The following is a 23,432-nucleotide window of genomic DNA, read 5'->3' as shown; positions in this document are numbered from 1 at the left end:
GCCAGAACAAACAGCGCTTCATGCCAGCAGAGGGGCAGGCGTGGTGCGTGCAGGGTGTGAACTTCCACCGACGCACTTCCGTGGCCATCAGCCCACGGTGACACGTCCACCTGCCTCTTTGCTCCTTAATACCAAGGGAATGACCGCCATTAATTAACCGGAGCCTCGAGCGGCCCTGCACTGTGATACCTTCCGAACGTTAGACCCGCGTTAGCGTTTGATCAGGACGTTTATCAGGACGCCCTGTATTTTGTAGGCTATCCCGAGTTCAGCAGTGGCTGAACGTTAAACGCGGTTTGCGAGAGCAGCGTCCGAACCGAGGCCGGCGGCTCGGGGCCGTGCCCGCTGCCGGGGGGGGCCGTTCCAGCGCCACGCGGGGCCAAGAACGTTTCTTTAATCGCCAATCCGACTCTCCCCGACGCGGCTTTGGCGACCCGCTGCGGAATCAGCGTCCAAAATGCAAGTCTGACCGCACGCCGAGCCGCGGGGCCGCCCGCGAGCAGAGTGGCAGCGGCATCGCGCCCGAGCCCGGCACGGCGCCGCGGGGCCCCCGAACGGCAGCGCGGCCACGGCGGCGGCAGCAGGGACACCCCGGGGCCATCCCCGGCCGGGGGCGGCCCCTTCCGCCGTCTGCGGCTCCTCCTCCGGGCGGCGGGGAGGGAGAGGCGGCGCCCGGGCTCCTCCCGCCGCCGTACCGCCGCGCCTCCGTGCCGCCGCCCGGGCCGCTTCCTGCGCCGGGGAGCGACGTGTCGGCGCGGCGGCGCGCAGTAGGCCGCAGGTAGGCAGCGGGGAGCCCCGGCCGGCCTCCCGGCGCCGGGCCGCCCACACGGCCGCCTCCCGAGGCGAGGGGGGGTCCGGCGGCCGCTCTCGGCAGCGGCCGGGAAAGTTGAACGCCCCCCCGGAGCCCTTTGTCTGGGCGGCCCCGGACCCGGCTGGGCGGGCGGGCGCTGGCGGAGCGCGGGGCCTGGCCGTGGGGGTGCGGGGGAAACAGCGCGGATCCCTTCCTCCCTAAATATCTATTTCGTATTTCCATGGCAACCGCGGAGCGGGAACGGGGCGGTCGTGGGGAGGTTTGCCCCGCGGGGACGTGCCGGGCTCTAACGGGGGCTTCTCCCCTCAGGTCCTCGGCTGCCTTGCAGCCACGGCGGCGGGCGGTTCTCGTATGATGCAACCGGCAGAGATATGACGACGGCCTCCTTCAGGTGCTCCGGGAGTGTTTTCACCGAGGTGCGGGCGGTGCGGTGGGTCTGCTCGGGAATGGCCGCCCCCATGTGCAGCCTGGGGGACGGCACGGGGAGCGCCTTTCTCGTTCGCCACTTCCCAAACACCTCTCCGAACCGGGATCTCGGTCGCTTGCCCCTCTGTTGTTGTGCTGAGGGATGTGATGCGGCAGCGGGGCTCTGTAGGTCGGGTGGATGCTCGGACCTGGCGATCCTGAAGGTCTTTTCCAACCTGAATGGCTCTGCGGTTCTGTGATAGAATTGTGGAGAAATAAAGGTTCTTCCCTTTCCCACCTTGGCAGCGGGAAGTCTTGTTGAGAGGGACATAGTTTGATGTGTCTGTCAAACACTGACCACCTGTACTCTCAACCAAACAGTAACTTTCTCTGTGACATCCAGTTCTGACCTTACCGTTTCGTTGATTTTCCTCATCCTTTTTCTTTATATTTTATAAACACTTTGGATTTCTGTTCTAGAACACTGAGTAGTCTCAAACTTGTAAAGTACAGCAAAATATCTGTCTGAGAGATTTGCATGCGTGCTTTTGAGAGTTTTAAGATGCAGGTGGTGTGATGACTTTACCCTCTGAGGGAGTCCTCCATGAGAAGGTGACCTATGAAATGAGGATCCTGAAGTGTAACCACGATTGCCCTGTGCATCCACAGCTGCTTTGTATCCCTATGAAGCTGCGTTCTTACTAAACACTCTGACTGCAGTACGTTAATTGTTGTAGTGGCTGCAGTAATTCTCCAGTCTGAGAGCCTGTGTGACAGTTCCACAAACTGTAGCATATACAAAAGCTATAGTTGCTCCATTGAAATCCTTTGGAAGTAAGACAGTGCTTCTTTTGGGTGGGAAAACAATGCCAAAGATGAAGTAATAGACAGGAGGTCTGCAGCTCTCTAAGCAAAAGCCACTGTGCGTTGTGTGGGCAGCCTCTCCAGTGAGGCCTGCAGTCTGTGTGCTGGGAGGGAGATCGGCCTTTCCCATCCTGTTCCCCAGTAATATCTGGGAACATCTCTCCTGCGTGTCCTTAGGTCTTCAGCAACCAATTTCTCTGTGGTAGAAGTTTGGTGCGTATACAGAGAAATTTTGTCTTGCTGTTGGCAGCATGAACTTCATGGGAAGAGAAAGGGATGTGTGTTGAGCAGAAACATTTCCTTGAGAAGTCTCAGAGGAGTCAGAGAGGGTAGATTGAGAACCCAGCCTGCAGACTTTCTCCCTGTCAGTTTGAGTGGGAAGAAGTTGGGAAATGGAACTGTGTATCGTTTCTTTTGGGGCAGCAGCTTGGTGTGAAAGCCACTTCTGCTTTCCCTTCTCACACTTCTGGGGAAATGAGGAACTGTGTGTCTCTTCAGGAGAAGAGTGAAGGGCAACAAATGCCCTATGCTCCAGGGCTTGCATTCTTCCCTGTTGGGAGGCTCAGTTTTGCTTTTGATTTCTGTATCTTTTTTTCTTCTTTTTTTTTTTAGCTCATTTTTACAGTTTTTATTATTGTTATTTTATTTAAGCTTCATTTTGTTAATTCCTCCTGCTGTTGTTTTTTGAATAAAGCATAGAGAAAGGATGAGCATGTATGGATGTTTTGCTTATATCTTTAAATCTTTCTGGGGCTACGTATGATTATGTCTGAGCAAATACAACGCATTGTAGATTCTGTGTCTTCAGCTCTTTGCATCAGTCTTACCTAGGTGTTAGGTTTTAAAATAATCTGAGGATTCTCTTCAAAAGGACAAGAATCATTAATGTATTTTCCTCTTACTCAAAAATGTCAAACTCATTTTCTGACCAGATGTTCCAAAATGCTCATCTTTGGATAGAGAAAATGCTAGGGTATTTCAGCTTTGAGGCTCATCTTAGAGCACAGAAAGAAGCACAAACTCATCCCTCAATTCACAGCCTAAGTGGCCAAGAAATGGTTGTTGGAGTAGCTTATCAGGTGCTTTGCAGTGTTGTAGGAAGTGTCCATTGATATTACACGATTCCTGTGAACAGCGAAGTAAGACTTTGCTTTCAATTTTAGGAATTCTAATTGTAGCATTCCCAGACTTTTTTATCGCTACGGAAATATTTACTTGTCTTGTGGGGGGACGCTCTGAGGAATGAAAAGGAAATGATGAGGTGATCCTTTTGGTTTTCATCTGTCGGGCCACTCTTAACGCTTATGAGAACTATAAACAAACACGGTGGCACTTCCTGAGGCTCCCCAAGGCAAAATTTCAGTGGTCGTGTTTGCTGCACACTTGCCCTGCAGAATGGCTTCCTGCCTCCCGCAGGCCGGCTGGCATCCAGTATCAGGCTTGCTTAATAAGGTTTACTACAAAGTATGATGCCTGCTTTTGGATAATCCTCGTTCGCAGCTGTTTTGCATAGCATCAGGATTGTTAAATATTCTTGATTGGCTATTGCATAGCTGCTTGTGGTTGTTTAGGGCTTTGATATGGCTTTGGAAAGATGTCATTCTCATGAAAAATCAGATTGCTAGAACATTAGTTTCAGGTTAATGAATTGAACATAACTCTGCTGCAGATAGCAAGGGGAAGGCCTGTGCTGGGAAACTTGCTGCTGACACAAATCACCACAATTTTCTGTCAGACTCCTTTTGGGAAGTCAGAACCTTAGCGTTACCATTTTTGCTTGGTGCATTTCTGCCTCTCCTCAAAATGTCACCACTCCACAGCCTCTGCCTTTGAGAGGCTTCTAGCTGGAGTGCCTGCTGGGGCTCCTTGATCTGCGTTTAGCTGTACGTATCTCTGCGGAGCTGGATGAGATGCTTTTCTCTCACCATTTTGCAGGAGGTGATGCACACTGTAATGCTGATGCCTGAAAAGAAGAGTACAAAGGGATTTTGCTCCCTTCTTTTGTGATAGGGTGGGCAAATAGCCACGAGACCTTCTCTTGTCTGATACACATTTTTTTTTACTGCTTTCCTAATTTTTTTTCTGCATGATTCTGCTGCTCCTGGCATTGAAGAACTTGACGCATACTGACCTAAATAGCTGTAGGAAAGTCTGTTCCTCCTGAAGTGCAGAAGCTGCCTTCTGACTTCAAATTAGTTTTCTTCCTTGGGAAACTAGGTTTCCGGATGAGAAGAAATGCATTTGGTGCATTGGATATAGCACAGATGTTCCATTTAATTTGTTTCATTTAGTACCTGGAGAACTGTGAAATAACAGCTTCAGAGATGGTTTGTCTATAGGGAGATACCTCTCTTTCAAACTTTTAACAAAATGTGTACACTTGGGTATTATTCTGAATAATTAGTGAGTATGTGCACTCAAACAACCACAGGCTACTCAGTGACAGGGACTTTGGGGATAATGTTTATCAGTGATTTCAGCTGAGAGGGCAAAAGAAACCTGTACAAAGTATCACAGTATGAAAATCAGGTGCTGTTTTGCCGTGGCCTTGTAATCCACCCACAGTGCTTTCCTAAAGTCAGGTTCCTTTTTTCTTGCCTGTTTCCCCACGTGAGGGAAGCCCTATGAGATGGCAGAGTGAGTGAGTGCTCTTGCTGTTATACGGTCCTCGTACGTGGGATGCTGGAAGGTAACATGGCGTGGTTCAGCACAGCCCAAGGCAATGCAGAACATGCTGGATTGTGACAGCACATCTGGGTATGAGTGGAGCTGACAGCTGATACATGGTTTCCTTGTCAAGCTCCTTTTGTTCCCGTGAAGCTAATCTGGGTGGTCACCACTTGTGCAGGGAAGGTGTTCCTTCAGTCTAGGAGGATGAGGTTAGGGATACTATCAGAAGATGTGTGGAATGTGCCGAGGTACACTCGTGTGTCTGACTAGAAATACGTGCCTATTTATTGGGCATTCAGGAAGGCTGGGCTGACACAGACTCCTCTCCAAGTTGTACAAGGAAGAGAGCTGTTAAAAGGCCCACCAAACGGGGTTGATTTGGCATGGGTACGTCACAGCTCTCCTCTGACTCCCACCTTGCCACCTCCCTGACAGTCTACTGCTTGCTCTGAAAGCCTAGGATGTAGATAAGTATTCAGAAAGTGCTTGAGTTAGTAGAACAGCTCGCACTGCCTTACCCTTATTCTCTGGAACTGCTTAAACCTTTTAGCTGAAAGCTAACTCTCGGCTCCTTCACTGGAAGAGATGTCTGTCTTGAGGTACATGGGCAAGCGTGGAAATCTCAGTCCAAGGAATTAGCTGGTTGAAAGATATAGCTTGCATTAATCTAGGCTGCTACACACTGTCTTACAAAGGTGGTTTGTACTTAACTCCTGTGATGGCTTTCTTGTTACAAGGTTAAATCCTGCTGATTTAATAAAAGGCTGTATAATAATGGAGTGGAAAACCTACACTTCTGGGGACAGTGTAAATAAACTGACTGGACCAATAAGAAACACACTGCTGGGTCCCAGAAACAGTCCCTGCTGCTTTCTTCCCTTTCAGTTATATTTCAGGTATCCTTTTTCTTAGGCAGCATCTCCAGTATTTATGACTTCTGGAAAGGAAATGTTTTGCTTTAACATGAATTGTGAGCAGCTTCTGATGGTTTTCTACTCCAAAAGGCATTAGTGAGCCAGAGCAGCACCTGAAAATGTTTTGATTCCACTCTATAGTTGCCAGACAAAGCGATGGAAGGCAGCAGCAGCTGTAATGTAGCATTCATTCCCAATGAGAAACTTCTCAGCTCACCTTTGGGAGCAGAGCATATTGATCAGAGGTACCTGGTGGTGTTATATGAGTGTCTCTCATCTTGAGTGATGTAGAATCATTCTTAAAGGAGAACTTGCTCGGTGTTGTGTGGTTAGCTTGAAGCCCTGGGTGCTTAGTGTCTCCTCTCAGTTGTTATGTTTTCGTGACCAAAACAGGGTTTGGAGATCAGGTTCTCTGAATTGGGGAGGTATCTGGAGTTAGTAAGCTCTCAGGTGCGCTATGTAGCACCAGCTGATCAAAACTGCCAGCTAAAGTTGAAGCTGCTGTTAATAGCGTTTGGGAGGTAGTGTGTAGATAAAGGAGAAATTACTACTTCCTTCCCTTCCTTGTAGAAATTGTGCTGGTTTCATACATTCTAATTTGTGTTGTTAGTATACATTGTGGCTTTACAAACTCGAATGTGTGCATGTGAAGATTCCTAGCAGAAACAGTCAACCCAAAAAAAGCAGTTACCTTAAGTAGCAAATAGAAAACTGCTCAGTAGTAGTAATGGAATGCTGCCAGAAAATGAGGAGACCTGAGAACAAAGCTAACCATGGATAGGTGAGGTGTAGTTTGTGCCTCTTGTCATGTAGTGTGTGTACTGGATGCTTCAAATCTTACCATATCAGAAACAGCATGAGTAGCCCTTAGAAAACGGAGAGGCAGTTTCTGAGGAAATTCATGCAAATATTAATAGTTCTAAAAAAAAATATCCAACCAACAGGTGCACAGGAGCTACAGCCATTCTGTGCAATTACTTCTGAGTAACACTCAGAAATCGTGTTGTTTGTTGTGCTCTTCTAAGTGCTGAGAGCTTTGTGGTGAAACTGAACTCATAGAGGAGTCATCACAGCACTTCTCAGAGTTGATGTGTTTAAGGTACTGCTGACTGCTCAGGTCTCTTGCTTTGCTGACTGCACAGCAGCCAAGCATTGGTCATATATCATCTGACGTTTTATTCCACGCTGCATGGCTGTGTTCAGGCAGTAAGGATAGGTAGCAGGTGTAATTTCATGTCATCCTTTAAGGGAGTTAATGCAGTGAGCACAGAATAGCTTTAATACCTTGCAGGAGCGTAGCAAATGTAGCTCTAATCCTGTGAGTATTTCCATTGTTACCCCGGGATCTGATCCCCTCGGTTTTTTGATTGTGTTAGTTTAATGTGTGTTGCTAGACAAAACGTGAGTAAATTATGGTGATTACTGGAGAGAACAGAGTTAATCTAACACAGTTCTAATCATATGCCACTTAAAAACTGAGGTCGTTGTTACCCAGACACACATTCCTATTGCTGCACCTATGCTGTTCTAAGCAGGAGGCTCAGAGGGCTCCCACTGCATAATTCCTGCTCACAGCTTTATGAGGTAGCTCTAGTTAGCTGCAGTGCACCTGCATGGCAGGCTGGAAGGGTTCAGGTCTGCAGCAGTTTAGTTCTGTGTTAACGTTGAACATCCCTGTTTCTTGTTCCTTTAAATCAGCAGATTTGTCTTTCACCACACTGTTTAAAACGCTCATTCAGATGGCTGGTTATAAATCCGTTTGTCTGTGAAGTCTTTAGCTGGATAGCACGAAGAAAGATGTGTGAGTGAGCAAGTGAAACTGTGTTTTTCATCCGTCTGACGGTTAAGGGTTGGGGTGTGGGGCAGGGTGTGTGCCTTCACCTGGACTTCTCACGTTTCCCTTTGTAATTTGGTTTTAATTCTGGTAACTGTGTCCAGTTGTCTTCTCTCCCTCTCTTTGAAGCAATGCCTCCTACTGTAAGGACTGCAGTTTGAGGGATGCCTGGCTTTGGCAGTACAGATCGGTTTATTTCTGTGCAAACGCGGCTGTTCGGAAGGTTAATTATCCACAAAGCCCTGACTTATGAGTCTACCAGAATAGCTGCTAACTATGAATAATTTAGTGCAGCATCGTATTGCTAGCCACTTAAGAAGGCTTCTCTGTCTGTGAATCTTTGTATCTTGTTGAAAGCCACTCAATAGTATGAAGGTTACTGCTTGCATTGACATTTCATTGTTCTCTTTTCACTCTGTTTTAAGAGTTTGTCAGTATGTAAAGGCAATGTGAATGCTTTAGGGTGATGAGCAATAAAAATACCAGTACCAAAGTAGTTTGTGTCTGAAAACTTGGAAGTACCGAACTTGTCTTCAGTGTTACGTTGACCTTTGTGTTTACTTTAAATCTTGCCCTAGCATAATGCAGTTAGCGTTGTGGCCGAGGCTTGTTTTATGTGCTTCAGACAACTCACATGGTAGGATATTATTTGGAGCAATACTTTGTTACAGAGAAAGGATAGAAACTTAATTGAAGACTTGAGAGCAAGAGTGAAGGTTTTCAGTGCTTCGTACAAATGGCTTTAGCTTCTCATGTGTCTGGCTAGGGCAGACCTTGAGTCGTGTTACAGAGGCTCTTCTGGGGAGAAAATCTGCCAGTGCAGGACTTTGAAGCAGCTCTGATGTAGTGCTTGGCAACCCTCCCTGCAGGGGAGCTGGAACTTGATCCTTGAGGTCCCTTCAACCTAAGCCATTCCATTAGAGAAGAGCTTCACAAACAAAGAATATGGGTTGAGAGTGTCAAGGGAAGAGCATAAGAACACACGCCCTCTAGCAGAAGTAGTAACAGAGTTCTCTTTGGGATGCTTTGGGGAGAGGGACTGATGTTGTGTAAGGAAGGTGTGGCAGATTACTACACCCATACTTCCCTTTGTGCTCCCATTCTCTATCTCAATTAGTAAATTCAGTACTGACTACATAGGAAACAACCACCGCTTCCCTGAAGAGGAGAAGGTAGGGTTCCTGCTCCTCTGCACACTTATGGAAAGGGTTCTGCTGAGCTGTTTTCACCTCTTCAGTGGTCACTTATGGCACACAGAAGCATGTTTACCATGTTGGCAGCAGGAGGGAGTAAGGCACATGTCTATCAGGCATTCAAGGCCAGGCTGGATGTGGCTTTGGGCAGCCTGGTCTGGTGGTTGGTGACCCTGCACATAGCAGAGGATTCAAACTAGATGATCATTGTGGTCCTTTTCAGCCCAGGCCATTCTATGATTCTATCTGCTATAAGTGCAGATAGCCAGATGCCTGACCAGCATTCCTGCTGCAGTGCTTGTTGCTTTGTGCTCCTGCTCATTGAGTGCTCTCCTAGTGCTGTGTATCATAGCTCAACCTTAGAATTGTTTTGCAGGATGCTTCCAGCCTAGTTTAGAAAGAGGAATTATTTTTTTTTTCCAAAAGAGTTTTGCTGCAGTGTAAGTGATGCTGTTAGGAGTTAGTAGTTAAGTGCCAAGATCTTGCAAGATGTGTTTATTTCCCTTGAGAGGGGAGGTTTCGGATCAGTGCCTCTGAGCTGTGCGTGATGGGGAGGTTTTGGTGAGCTCTCACACCTGCAGTAGTTCTGCAGTTGGCTACTGAGTCAGCGTGGAGCAGCTGCAGGATGACGGGTGCAGGCAGCAGCTCCGTGCCCACATACAAGGCTGGGCTGTTTACTCAAGCTCCCTGCTATCTCTCAGGGAGATGTACTCTGAGAGTGTGTGCTGGAACTGCAGTAGTTCTGGCGACGGGAAGGCCGAAGTGCCTGAAAGATTTCTGCTACTGTTGTTAACATTTATTGTGTCTGTGTTTATTGAACTAACCTTCATTCCTGAGGGCAGGGGAGGAAACGGGCTGTGAAGTTGCATTCTGCCTTCTGGTTTTGTCTTTAAAATGTTTTTCTATGTAACTTCATTGAAGCCTGGATGTTTATTGTTTCTCATTTAGCTTTTATCAAGTGGTGATTTTATGCAATGGCATCAAGCCACAGTTCTTCACCAGTGCCTCAGCCAAACAGCAGCGATGCTTTCTTTAAAAAGGAAAAGGATGTTGCAAAACGCTTCCAGCCCGTGCAGTCACTGCCTGATGTGTGTCCCAAGGAGCCTACAGGTAACGTTGGTGGGCAAAGACAGTGAAAATGCAATTAAATTTGTGAACTCAGAAATCCCCTTTCAATTCTTCGGTCAAATATTGCTGTATTCTGGGTGTAGCGTAATAAGCTCTGGTCTTATTTCAAAGTATGCCATCATTCTGCTGTATACCACCCGGCTCCCTTTGGAGCAATGGGAGAGCCTTCCCACTTGCAGCTTCTAATTAGATCTCCACACGATATGTAGGATCTTTTGAGGGTGATGATACACTGTACCACATGCCAAAAGAAGGTATATTCTGTGGGAGCCTGTAGCAGACCTACACCAGCGTGCTTGCAGCCCAGCTGCTTTACTTCTTGGAACACACAGAGCCCTCTTGCAGTGGGAAGCAAAAGACCCAAACCTGTCTGTACCTCTGTAGTAAGTCCCTAGCAGTGTCATAACACCAACCAAAGTTATAGCTGCTGTGTTATACCAAGCTAGGATGGGATCTTAAGAATTGCAGAATATAATTCAAATGGACTTCGACTATTTCTGATCAAGTAATCAGTTGAGATAGTGGAAAAAATTGTCTAAGTGATTAGATTCCTGTCTGTTTGGTGTAACTTAATGGTGTTGAGCTAAAGATGGTGAGTGTGGGTTTGTTATTGTGTTCAAAACTTGTACTGATTAATCTGATGGAAGAAATATCTCAGTGCTGGGAGAAATGGAGACATAACGTGTCTTTTGTGTAGGTAATTCTGATCCGTTGTGTAACTGTTAGAACATGGTTTGCTTAGGAACCACATTTTAACAAAAACTATGGCTTTCAGTTTCTCAGCTTAACAAACTGTCTTGTCTTTTGTGCTGCAGGCGATGCCAGTAGTTTATGTGACAGCCCGTCTCTAGTTGCGGATCAGCACAGATGGACTATTTATCATTCCAAAGTCAATCTCCCAGCAGCACTAAATGATCCTAGGTTAGCAAAAAGGGAATCTGATTTCTTTACAAAAACATGGGGAGTGGACTTTGTGGACACTGAAGTCACGCCTTCATTCTACCTCCCACAGATCACCAAGGAACATTTTGCATTATACCAACAGGAAATCGCTCCGGTAAGAACCCAAAGTCAGATGCATGTAGTACTAGAAAGAGATGTGAGAACCTCCTCCTAATTAGAGATTGTCCCTGTTAGTAGTGCATCATACAGTTAGCTGATGATTAATTTGTTCTCCAGTGCTTGTTGACTTTCCATCAGGTGTTTCTTGTTTTATCTCATTATTCTTAGAGTGAGAAATGTCTGAATTCTCTCTAGACAATGCCATGCTTTTTCTTTTGTATTTCTGAATGCTGTACTCTGTGCCAGGGCTTACAGTTATGTCAGTTCTTTCAGATTATTAATCCTTTTTCTGTAGGGATTCTTTTGTGTGTGAGCTTTACAGCTCAACATTTTCAGACCTTTGAATCAAATCTAGAGCATAACTACGTGCTGCTAGAATTATTATTATTTTTTTTTTTTTTTAAGAATCTCCAATGTAAAAATTCATACATGAACCTGTTAAACTATTATCTTGATGATTCCTTTTGTAACAGGAAATTTTAAGCTACATCTAAGGATGCCAGGGCCAGTAGGAGACTTCTAAAAACTCTTTAAAATACAGGTGTCAGTAAGTATGTAGTAACATTCTTTTTCTTTTTTTCTTTCCTGAGCTGAAAGAACATACAGAAGTCTCCCACTGTTTTCTGCTTCCTTGGTTTGTAGCTTTTTCTTAATTTTCTGCTGTTAGAGAATGAGTTACAGGAGGTGTTAGCTGCGTAAATAGTAGTTGCAGTATGTGAAAGAGAATTGTCTTTAGTGCCATTTGTTCACACATTCAACACCTAAAGTACTTAAGAGCTCATCTGTTAAAATTAACGTGTAATGAATGCAGTGACTGCAAAGCAAAGAAGGTTTTGGGAAGAGGGAACTGAAGCATGACGGAGCTTCTAGCAGAGATCCAGCTAACACTGGTGGTCTTCAGAAGTGCAATTTCTAATTGCTGTGGTCACCAGTGTTGATTGTACCTGTAGATAAAATTTGAAGCTCAGCATGACAAACCAAGATATTTGGCTTCAGCTGGGTGAACTAGCAATGAAAAAGCATTTATTGTGTGTTAGTGTGATGTCTGGATCAGACAGCAGATGAGTGTTGTCATTACATTGATCTATTGTTTTATCTCCTTACATAGAGAGGCTGTTGTGGCTTTTCAGTAATTTCTGTGTTCGTTTTCTCTTGACCTGTAAAGACACTGAAGAAACAACATATCACAGGTTGAGCTTTTCTGTCCCTTCATCTGACAAACATCTGAGTTTTTAAGAGGGAAAGAAACATTACTGCACAACTTTCAGAATTATTTAGCAGAATTATTTCCCTGAAATTTCCCTGAAAATGTTCTGTTTCAGAGAAAAAGGTTTTTTTTTTTTTTTAACTTCTTAGAGTAATTCTTTTAATGTATTTTCTGTTTTACAGAGAGAGAAAGTTCATGAAAGATGCAAGAATATTTGTCCTTCTAAAGATACCTTCGACAGGACTCTATTACACACCTATGGTACAGTCAGAGCCTTCTTTTAATCATTAAAAAGTCATTTCTTTCATGAATTCTGTAACACACTGATTATTTCCTTCAGTTGCTCATAGGCTTCATGTGCAAAAATAGCTGCTGGTGATTGCTTTGTAATAATAATTGAAAACCCAGCCATAAATGACCAGGCTCATTCATGATGGCTGCTGATATTTGATAGGTCGAAATGCTTGTGAGACCTGCTCATAATTTCTTTCTTGGCAGGTCATTAGTCCTTGGCAGTATTTTTGACTTTCTTTTGTTTAAGATAAGCTGAAACCATTGCATCAAATTTCTTTGCAAAGAAGAGCAGCAGCAATGGGCCAGCCCAGCTTGTCTGCCTTGAGGATCCCAGAATGGCTGAGATGGGAAGTCATGCCTAAGGATGCTCTGGTCCAAACCCCCTGCTCAAGCAGGGTCACTGAAGGCAGCTGCCTTGTATTCTGTCCAGTTTGGTTTTAATTATCTCTACAGATGGAGGCTATGTAACCATGCTGGGCAGTCTTTTTCAGTGTTTGGCCACCCTCAGAGTAAAAGATGAAATGTTTCATGTTTCAGTTTGTATTTTTTGCCTCTTGTCTTATCACTGGGCATATGAAGAGTCTGACTTCTTTACAGCTGTCCATCAGATACTTATAAACATTACTAAGAGCTTTTCCAGGCTAAGCAGTTTGAGCTCTCTGAGCCTCTCCTCATGCAGAATACACCCTGGTCCCTCTTCCAACTTTATGCAGTGGGTTCAATGACAGGCCAGTGTGTTCATATCTTCTACTGGGCAGCACAGAACTGGCCATGATGTTCCAGATGTTGTCTCACCGTGCTGCTTAGAGGGAGGATTGCTTTCCCTCAGCCTGCAGGCAGTGTTCTTCCTAATGGAACCCAGGATGCTTGGCCACAAGGGTGCACTGCTGGCTCACGGTCAGTTCATTGGCCACCAGGACCTGAAGGGGCTTCTCTGCAGAGGTGTTTCTCTGATCACTTTTAGCAAAGTGCTTTTTGGTGTCTGCAGTTGTAGCAAAGTGGAATTTCTGAACTTTTCAGAAATAGTTCAGCTAATAAATGCCAAAGGAAGGAGAGAAACAAAGGGAAAAAAAATGTAACCTGTAGCACGTTTGTAACATTTAATTTCTTTTGAACTGTTTTCTCAAAAATGTTAACATAAGGTTCGTCTGTCAATCACTGTTTGATCAGGCTCATCTGTATAAATGATCCATGGGTCATGCAGCAAAAAGCAAAAAACGTTTACTCTTCATTAAGGTGTTCTTTCAATCAGTTTTCTTCCTCCTTTTCCATGCATAAAGATACCCTTCTGTAGAGTTTCTCTGGGCTCATTCTTTTGAAGCAGCTGTCCCTGACTCAGTCTGTTTGTGGCACATACTGTAAAATAGAATTTCCTTCTTCAGGCTTAGCTTAATTCATTTTGAAAGAGTTTTTTGTTTTGAGAAAGAAAATGACTCTGTCACCAAAGTAACTGGGAGCTCCTGGTTTGTGTAAATGGGCAATTCCTCACTGAAGCATCATTAGGTAATCTGAAGCTCTGGATGTTGTAGTTTCTTTTTTTGGCATTGCCTGTTTTCCCCTAACTCCAGCCCACAAGACCAGGCCTTTTAGTTCTGTAAGAGTTGGTCTGTATTTCAATATCTGTAAGGTGACAAAGAGGTGAGGGAAATGTGGGGGATAATGCTGATGTGGTGTTTGACACACTTCTTAAAGACAGATGGACACTTGCTTTAAAATTCTTCACTTTACACTGCAATGTACTCGTTCTCCCAGCTCAACTAGCTCATCCCATGCAAGGTTCAGTGGAGCTTACCTCAGAGAGAAGGCTGCTTCTGTGCTATGTGCTCGGTGTGCTTGAGACTTAGTCCTGAGTTCTTATTCATCCTTCTGGCCAGCTGTTATGCATCCACACTCCTAGTGCTGTGCACAAATCATTCTATGAGCAGCTTTGATTTGGATCACCAAAATTGGGGTAATGTTAGATGGGCTTTTACTGGCTGATTTTACAGCTGATTGAACGCTGCATGATGGAATGTGAGGTCCAAAGTAGACTGCTTTGTACTACTAATGTTTTCACTGCCAAAGCAGCCAAGTAGGAACACCTTTGAACACTCTAACCACGAGACCTAAACTGCAAAGCACAGCAGGATGCTTGAAAGAGTCAGAATAATTCAGGTTAGAAGGGGCACTGGTGCAAATGCTGTCTTAATGCAACTTCAGCTGTGTGGGCAGACCAGACTGCTCAGGGCTTTACCCAGTCAGACTGTTAAAACCTTCAAGGATGGAGAGTGTGCAGTGCCTCTGGACAGCCTGCTTCACTGTCCTGGTGAAAAATGTTTTCACATTCAGCCAGAGCCTCTAGTGTTTCAATTTCTGGCCCTGTCTCCTGTCTACTCGCTGTGAGGAGTGTGGCATTTTTGTTCTGAAAAATTCCTTGTAGTATTTAATAGCGTTCAAGGAATTGTTTTCAGTTCTTTGCTCATGAGTGACTACTTGTGTTTTGCTTAATTTTAGATAAATCCAGGACAGATCTGGAACAAGTACCTAAGGTATGGTTTTTCTGAACTCTAAGCTTTTATAAGAATTTCTCATACAGTCTTGAATACATGAATGTACTCTCTTGTATGTGGAAGACTTGTCCAAATTAATTGAAGTGAGAGGATCTCTAGAACTTAGAATTTACCAAAATTAAGAACAGTCTGTTTGTTTTGCTTATTGTCTTTGTTTTGTTTCCTTGATCTTAATCCTGAGATAGATTCCCATGATTTTAGGATACACATGCCATTTTAAAAAATCTTTTAATAGTTAAAACTTTAGAGCTAGGCAAAATTAGCCATCCTGTGTTTCAGGAGGAAAGGGAAACCGAAGGGCTTGGCAGAAGTTTGGGTACTACATAGTGTGTACAAATTAGCAGTCGATTTCACTCCTCTAATCCTCAAGTAAAGCACCTCTGTGCTGATTATGAATGATTATGCTGATTATGAATGCAGCTGAGCAGCAATCACTGCATTGTTTGAAGTCCCATAAGCAAAAATGTTTGAGTATAGTGGGATGCTATAGCCTGTGTTGAATCTATTAAAATTACACTTCATAAACAGAGAAAGGGATAGTGCTGTCCAGCTGGGTGCCCCAGCTCTGTGGTAGTTTTGTTAAGTGAAAATAACACGACCAGGCCTTTCAGAGACCAGCACATTTGTTGTACTGTGCTAAAGGAGATGGGCTTCAGGCTCTGTTCCTTCCCAAGCAGCGCTTGGTGCACATGGGCAGCTGGCTGCATCTTTGGTCTGCTGGAAACTAAGGCTCCATGGATATCAGCAGTAAGATGCCTCTGCTATGTAGGAATATTTGCACTGCTCCTTTAGGGATACATGTGCAATTTAGTGTTACCTATGCTTTCATGCTCAGGATATTTGATCATCTTGGGTGCTTGATAACACAGGTCGTTTTGGAGCTTCCTTCATATTCTAGGAAGATGATGCTTTGTCAGATCGTGCAAGCTTTTAAAGTATGAAGTAAATCAGTTATAAGGTCTAGAACTAATTTGTCTGAGTTGATAAAAGAAAATTTGACTTTTGAAAAATGAACAAATAAGGTCACTGTTCGTTTTGTGAACCAGAATATCTGTTAAACTGGAAAGGAGTACGTACGGATAAGAGAGATGCATTTATTTCTTCTATTTCTCTGTTTCAGATTTTTATGAAACCAGATTTTGCCTTGGAAGATTCCTTAACGTTTAATGCCGTTTTACCATGGTCTCATTTTAGTACTGCTGGTGGAAAAGGAAATCGTGATGCAGCTTCCTCCAAGTTACTTCAAGAAAAGGTAAGGATCTGATACGATGTGTTGTTATTCTCCCTAGCTGTCACTACAAAGAATCTATTAGCAGTCCAGTCCACTGCTGCTGTCCTGTGCTTGTTGTTGAGATGTTAGTGTGTGGACTTTTGTAACTGAAGTTCTATCACAGAATGATAGAATGGCCTGGGTTGAAAAGGGCCTCTAAGGTCATCTAGTTTCAATCCCCTGCTGTGTGCAGGGTCACCAACCAGCAGAACAGGCGGCCCAGAGCCACATCCAGCCTGGCCTTGAATGCCTGCAGGGATGGGGCATCCACAGCCTCCTTGGGCAGCCTGTTCCAGTGCATCACCACCCTCTGTGTGAAAATCTTCCTCCTAATATCTAACCTAAACCTCCCCTGTCTCAGTTTAAAACCATTCCCCCTCATCCTATCGCTATCCACCCTTGTAAGCAGTCGTTCCCCCTCCTGTTTATATGCTCCCTTCAAATATTGAAATGTTACAGATTATTAGTAAACAATGCAGGAAGTATCTTATTTGGGGAGGGCTCCTTTCCCTTCTAAATAAATGTATCTGTAAAAACTTGGCAAAAAATCTGCATATAGCACATTAATTGGCTCTTTGAGGAAGCAGGTATGCGTTGACAACTTCAAAAACATGGAGCTGTTAAGAAGTAAGAGCAATTCCATGAGAAGGCAACATCAGAGGCTTTAGAACACGTGTTAAGACTACTGCTTTCTTGCATCTCAAGAAAACTTCAAATTCAAGGTCTCTATGTTAAAAGAAACCCAAAATCCAGATCTTTTATACGTCAGGAGTTTTCTCTTACCTTTTGCTATCAAGTCATCTGTACTGATCCATTTTTGCATTTTACAAAGAACTTTGGTGTGATGGTGAGCAGGGAAGCAGAGTTGCTTCACTCAAGCATAAGTCCTGTCTTATGCTTTTTTGGCGTTAGGTTATGTAGTCAGAGTAGAAAACAAATAGCTATAGGAAGTGAACATAATTTTGGGTTCTGCTGTAACTTAGATTTTCCTTCCTGTTTAATTTGCTAAAGCTTCTGGGAGTTAGATTTAAAAAAATGAAAAATAAATTAAGAAAAAAGAAGAAACAAGAGAGGCGCCTTAGGGAAGAAATAACACAAAATCCTTTGGAAGATGTTTGCAAGTCTCGAGGAGTTGTTCTTCCTGCGTTCCCTCCGTGTCAGGAGGAACCAGGCAGGCTCTGCTACAAGGTAGCTTGCTCCTTCCTTGCATGTCCACAATACTGAAAGGTTGCCCCTGGGATTGCTACTTTGTAGTTGCTCGTGGCACTTGCTGTGCAAAGATGAAAAAGCTGTGTCTGGCACAAGCTTGAAACTTGGGGAGTGCCTGGGTGCGGGGCTGGCAGCAGCAGGATGGATGCTCAGCAGCACTTGGAGTGAAGGAGACCCAGAGCCCCTGTTGCTGCAGCAGGGCAGGGATAGGGCTGTAGATAGCTGTGAGTCATGCTTTCTTAGAGAGATGATAAAAAGTACCTAAATAGCATAAAGAGTCCTTTGCCTTCCAAACCACATGCATGAAACCATATTACATTACTTAGTGGGCCCACACTTCTTGTTTTTGCTTTTTAAAGGCTCTGAACTGCCTCAAGTTTGCTTGCATCAGTCAGATAGGTAGATAATTATCCTGCTGCACTAATTTTCACTTTAGATCCCAGTGCTATTTTGCAACAGGTTTTGGAAAAACCTGCTATAAACACGCATAGTTAGGCTCTTACTGCTTATGTACTTGAACAATTTCCCTCTGAAAATTTAGTCTGTCTTTAGTCTGTCTCATCCTATTTCTTGCCCTACATCAGGACTGTAAGCTCTTCGAGGCAGGTGTTGTCATTTTTATTCTGTTTGTTCTGCAATACTTGGCGTAGTGAAGAGGCCTTGGGCATCTGGCTGCAAAAATCATATATATAAATTATCATAATAAACCTTTCCCTGATCCTTTTGTCACAGTCCATCTCAGCTTCTCCTATGGGCTAGATGTGTCACAGCTGATTGGTGGAGGATGTTTTTGCTTTAAATATATTACAAAAAAGATGAGTTTGCACACTGCATAAATCTCCACTGTTATAAGTATGTGGGATGAAAGTATCTGTGTAACTGACTTTCTTTTTTCCATCTCTGGATAGGCGTTTTGGAATCCAGCATGAGGTTTGAGTGCTTGGCACCTCTTAGAAATCGGATCATTTGAGTATTAGCATTCAGATGAGCATTCTAATACCTAAGTCCTTTAAGTTTGCATATTCAGCATGAGCCAGAACGCAGAGCTTTTACAGCTCAGATAATCAGGCCAACCCATTGGTCTGGTAGCAGAATGCATTTGCATTTGTTCAACATGAAGGTTTTGAATCTCAGGTTCCAAACACATAGGCCTATTTTGTCTCTGGGAATCCCATAGTGCCATGGCACATGAAGTGACTTTAACAGCAGCTCAAACTGGTTGTCAAAAAGCAACTGCAGCCAGAGATCTCCTGAGGATTTTTCTGCAAAGATGATGCTACAACCTATTATCTGAACAGAGCCATTCCAAAGTAATTCCATCAAACACAGTCATGCTGCATCTTTATCAACTCAAATGCCTCTCAGTACATAGCATATTTGCACACGTGTGCTGTTCTTACATGCATGCTAGTACTGAGAGCCCATCTCAAGGTTAATGGCTGTGTTGTAATGGTGCCAGAGTGCAGACCATGCAGTACAAAAGCTTGGGTATTTTAAAACTATTTGCCTTGTCGTTTTCAAGCAGGGTATGCATCAGGTCAGCCTTCCCAAAGTGATTTTGAGCTCATGTAGAAAGAAGTGAACAAGCCATACCGGGTGGTTATTTTCTTGCTACTCTGACAAAGGGTTTAATGGAATACTGTAGCATTTTTGATTGCTAGCAAAATTTCCATGATGCAATAAAATATTTCAGCAGTACTCTCAATGTATAATTTTGCATGGTGATGAACATGTCGTGCCATAACAGTGCCTTTTGATTTCCCCTTCCATCCTCTTTCCAGCTGAGCCATTATCTGGACATTGTGGAAGTCAATATTGCTCATCAGATTTCTCTGCGCTCTGAAGCATTTTTTCATGCGATGACCTCTCAGCATGAGTTACAGGACTACCTCAGGAAAACCTCCCAGGCTGTAAAATTACTTAGAGAGAAAATCTCCAAAATTGATAAAGTAATGTGTGAAGGCTCTCTTCGAGTTTTAAGACTGTCGCTCACCAGAAATAATTGTATAAAAGCATACAATAAACTGAAGTTAATGGCTACTGTACACCAAACGCAGCCCACAGTACAGTTGCTGCTGTCTACTTCTGAGTTTGTTGGAGCTTTGGACTTGATAGCAACAACGCAGGAGGTGTTGCAGCAGGAACTTCAAGGCATTCACAGTTTCCGGTAGGTAACCATCAAGGACTTGACTAAAATGTGAGCAGAGCTTGAATGTGTTCTGTCTTCTGCTGGCTGAAGGGGGAAGATATACATGTTTCTTTATTCTCATAGGACACAGTATAAAATATGACTATAGCAGAAGCAGCATAACTAATGCATGTGCTGGATGCATTTTGTTTTGGTATTGAGTACTAAGATGCTTTATACTCCTTTCTTGTCTCCAGGTGGTTTAGGAGCACAGGGATGAGCACCCAAGCAGGGACTGAACCTTCATTTTGCAGGGTTTGTAGCTCACAGCTGAGAGATGGTTTCCAAGCTGTGATCTGCAGTCCTAATGCCACAGCACCCCAGTTCTTACTGCACAGCTGCATTCCTCATCCCTGTGTTGACTGACAGATCTTGACACATGCTGGTAGGAATGTTCAAGTATCAGGAGCTGAGTGGGTCCTAACCTTCAGCCTGCCCTTGTGCTGGAAGGAGCTTTGCAAGCAAAAGCCAGTGCAATGCTATCAAACCTCATGGCTCAAAAAGTGGTCAGATGACAACTTGTTAGATAGGATGTGTTCAGCAGCGTCTGCTCTTGGGAAAAGCTGTATTTACAGTGGCCAGAGGGTGCTCCCTCTTGCTTCATCCTGCTGAGAAATCCAGTTCTATGAGCTGCTAAAGCTGGGATGGGAAGAAGCAGTGAAAAGCTGAGGCTTGAACTTCTGTTGCTATAGCTTTTTCACCTGTGTTTGGATACTTGGAGCTCCACATGGGAGGTAGTGCTGCAGTGGGCAGGGTCACCCGTGATGTGCAGGAGTAGCAGTACATCAGAATCCTTTTAGTAGATGCAAAGTTAGTGACCACAACTGCTGTGTATGCTGCAAAAGTGTCACATGCAAAGCAACCACTGTGATGTTGGCAGGAGTATGTTAAATAGGCTCTAAGACTTGTATTGGCGAGCTGGGGAGCTGTCTGCTTAGCTGAGTTACTGTTTAATTTCGTTTTGAGGTCGCATGGTTCCTGCAATCCAGGGTTCTAGTTTTGTAATAAAAACATGGTTATTGCTCCACAACTGTACCATGGATATTCTGTGCTGATGAGCACCTCTTGTAGCAGTCATTCTGGCTGGTTCAGAAAAAGAACCAAATTTTAAGTAGAAGAGAACTCAGAAAAAATAATCTGGCAAAAAAAACCCAAAACAAAGCTATTTTTTAAAGGCTAGTGAATCCAGTTGAGTCATGTTTGTACTTACATTGCTGATACTGAGTGTACTTCTGCTAACTTGTAACCTCAATCAGAATTCGTTTTGTTTTGCAATTGAGTAACCTGAGTTATGTGCAGTGTCAGCAGAGTATACTTGGTGCTCCAAGACTATGCTGTTGTTATGAAATCATAGTCGGGTGTGGAGCATATTTGCAGGCTTGTAAAAAGGGATTTCTGTGAACAGTGCCTACTTGGTTGGTTTGGTAGAGGTTAAAAAATACATATATATATATATTCAGAAAGTAGCAATGTGAGTTGGAAATGTCCCCTTTGCCTTGGCTGGTAGCTATTCAGAAAGGTAAGTAACTTCACTACTCACCCCCACCAGAGATGCAGAGCTCTATCTAACAGCCTCAGCGTGGTTGCTCCCACGTCTTACGGTGGCCTCTGTGTATTGCACAGCTGGAGAAATAACTTGCAATGAAAAGGTGGATGTCTTTAAACTGAGTCATATTGCTAAAGCAGTTCCCTACAATAGGTTGCACAGGTAGGCATCCAGGTAGGTCTTGAGTATTTCCAGAGGAGACTCCACAATCTCTCTGGGCAGCCTGTTCCAGTGCTCCGTCACCCTCATCATGAGCAACTTCCTTCACATGTTTGTACGGAACTTCCTATGTTCAAGTTTTAGGTCATTGCTCCTTGTCCTATCTCTGCACACCAGTGAGAAGGGCCTGGCCTCATCCATTTGCCTCCCTCCTCCCTTTAGGTGTGTGTAATCGTTAGTCAGATCCCCTCTCAGTCTTCTTTTGCCCAGGCTGAACAGCCTCAGGTGTCTCAGCCTTTCTTCATACAGGAGATGCTCCAGGCCCTGTATCATCTTTGTGGCCCTCTGCTGCACTCCTTCTAGGTGATCCCTGTCTTTTTTGAGCTGGGCAGCTCAGAAGTGGACACAGTATTCTAGATGTGACCTTGGGGCAGAGCAGAGGGAGGGAATCGCCTCTCTCACCCTGCTGACCACATTATACCATTGGCCTTCTTGGCCACAAGGGCACACTGCTGGCTCATGGCCAGCCTGTTGTCCACAAATTGTAGTCCAGCTGTAACTGTCCAACTCTCATTGAATATTTCCATACCTCTGAGGTTATGCCATTGGGTTTTAATGGCATTAATCACAGTTAGACATATAATTTACCAAAGAGCATCTTTGTGCTTACCTAAAAACCAGCAGTAAAGTAACGTCAGTGAGCAATGCAGCTTCAACCTGCCTCTGTAAAGTCAGGAATTCCCTGCATTGTAGCTGGGTTTATCTAAAACACTGCAGCTTCTCTTCATTCTCATTGGAAAAAATGCTTATTTTAAGCAGCCTGGTTTCTACAGATACTTGGTGACTGTAGCTGTCAGTTGAACCTGGAAAGCCACGAGTGTTTGGCACCTCTGAGGTTCCAACTCTGAATTTTACTGCAAGTCTCTCTTGCTGCTCAACTTCAACGTTTCTGATGTGAGGAGCTGCCTTGTGGCTTCGTATGCAAGCAGTCTGCAAAACGTGATTTAAAATCTGTAATATATGGGGGGGAAAATTAATTTAGAATGATATCAAAGTGGCAAATTTGAAAATTCACCTGTGTTGTCTGGCAGCCATTCTGTCATGTAAAGCTATCCCTGTATCTCAGCCACATGCAGTAAATCTCCTGTGACCGTATCAGAAGTTTGAATACTTGAAATGGAAGAACCTGATGCACTAGGTACAGACAAACATGGGATATTCTTGGTTCTGCTTCATTTCACTGGGAAAAGAGGGCACTCAGCACCTTCCAAAGAAGTCTGGCTTCCATTTTTAACCTTCCATTAATATTCAGGTCTGTGTGTTTTTACTGCAAGGTGATGTTGCCTCTGAAAAATGCATGGTTTCAGCTGCTCTAAGAACCAGAAGACTCACGCCTCCCATTAAGCTAGCATTGATGATTGCATGGAAATTACCTGCTGCGTGGTTATTTTCTTCAACTGTGAACTAATGATTCATTTTCAGGTTGATTATTTAGCTTACATCTCAATGGCTGTTTTCCTTAGGCACCTTGGCTCACAGCTCTGTGAACTGGAAAAGCTGATAGATAAAATGATGATTGCAGAGTTTTCAACGTACGCTCGCAATGATTTAAATAGACCCCTAGAAGATGATTGCCAAATTCTAGAAGAGGTATGTCTCTTATTGAAATAAACTGTCTGATGAGTATGTCTGCATCTGCAACGTCCTTAATTAGCACCGACTAATTGATTCAGTAGCAACATTGCGATTTCATGTAATTTCTCATCTAAATTCCCCCCACACCTTTCTGTACTCGGTCTAATTAAATAATTGTAACTAACCATATGGAAACATGATCCAGTACTACTTTATTTTTTAAATATGATTGCTTCTGTTTTAAATGTATATTAAGTTTCTGGGCACTTGATGAACTTCAACACACAGGTGGAAAAGAATGTGGACCCTTATAGCTGCTTGGCCATAAAAATTCACATTTTTGTGGTGAGGGTTGTGTGTGCTGTTCTTCTGCCTTCCTGTGCACTCTTGGGTGCTTATATCAAGCATATGACTGCCCTGAATGCGTGCTTCATTTGAAGGGTGTATTCCTTTGAAGATCTTGAAAATGAAGCTATTGTAATGGCTTTGGAGTG

General features: G+C 44.1%; 1 protein-coding gene across 2 annotated transcripts in view; it reads left to right on the top strand.

The window, feature by feature from the left end:
* Nucleotides 1-666: 666 nt before the first annotated feature.
* VPS54 (VPS54 subunit of GARP complex) overlaps nucleotides 667-23,432 on the top strand; it is a 44,470-nt gene continuing 21,704 nt past the window's right edge. The window contains exons 1-9 of one of the 2 annotated variants that reach the window (XM_048935276.1): nucleotides 667-778; nucleotides 1,121-1,202; nucleotides 9,640-9,801; nucleotides 10,635-10,876; nucleotides 12,271-12,349; nucleotides 14,876-14,910; nucleotides 16,052-16,183; nucleotides 19,192-19,577; nucleotides 22,827-22,953. In XM_048935276.1, coding sequence (XP_048791233.1) covers nucleotides 9,666-9,801; nucleotides 10,635-10,876; nucleotides 12,271-12,349; nucleotides 14,876-14,910; nucleotides 16,052-16,183; nucleotides 19,192-19,577; nucleotides 22,827-22,953 — 1,137 coding nt within the window. In that variant the 5' untranslated portion in view covers nucleotides 667-778; nucleotides 1,121-1,202; nucleotides 9,640-9,665. Of the gene's footprint in view, nucleotides 779-1,120; nucleotides 1,228-9,639; nucleotides 9,802-10,634; nucleotides 10,877-12,270; nucleotides 12,350-14,875; nucleotides 14,911-16,051; nucleotides 16,184-19,191; nucleotides 19,578-22,826; nucleotides 22,954-23,432 lie in introns of both variants that reach the window. The other variant, XM_048935275.1, reaches the window with a different exon arrangement.

This window comes from Lagopus muta, chromosome 2 (genome assembly GCF_023343835.1).
Source record: "Lagopus muta isolate bLagMut1 chromosome 2, bLagMut1 primary, whole genome shotgun sequence".
In the NCBI taxonomy this organism is placed as follows: domain Eukaryota; kingdom Metazoa; phylum Chordata; class Aves; order Galliformes; family Phasianidae; genus Lagopus; species Lagopus muta.
Note: the sequence above shows the minus strand (reverse complement) of the source record. Positions and strands in the feature narration are given on the sequence as shown.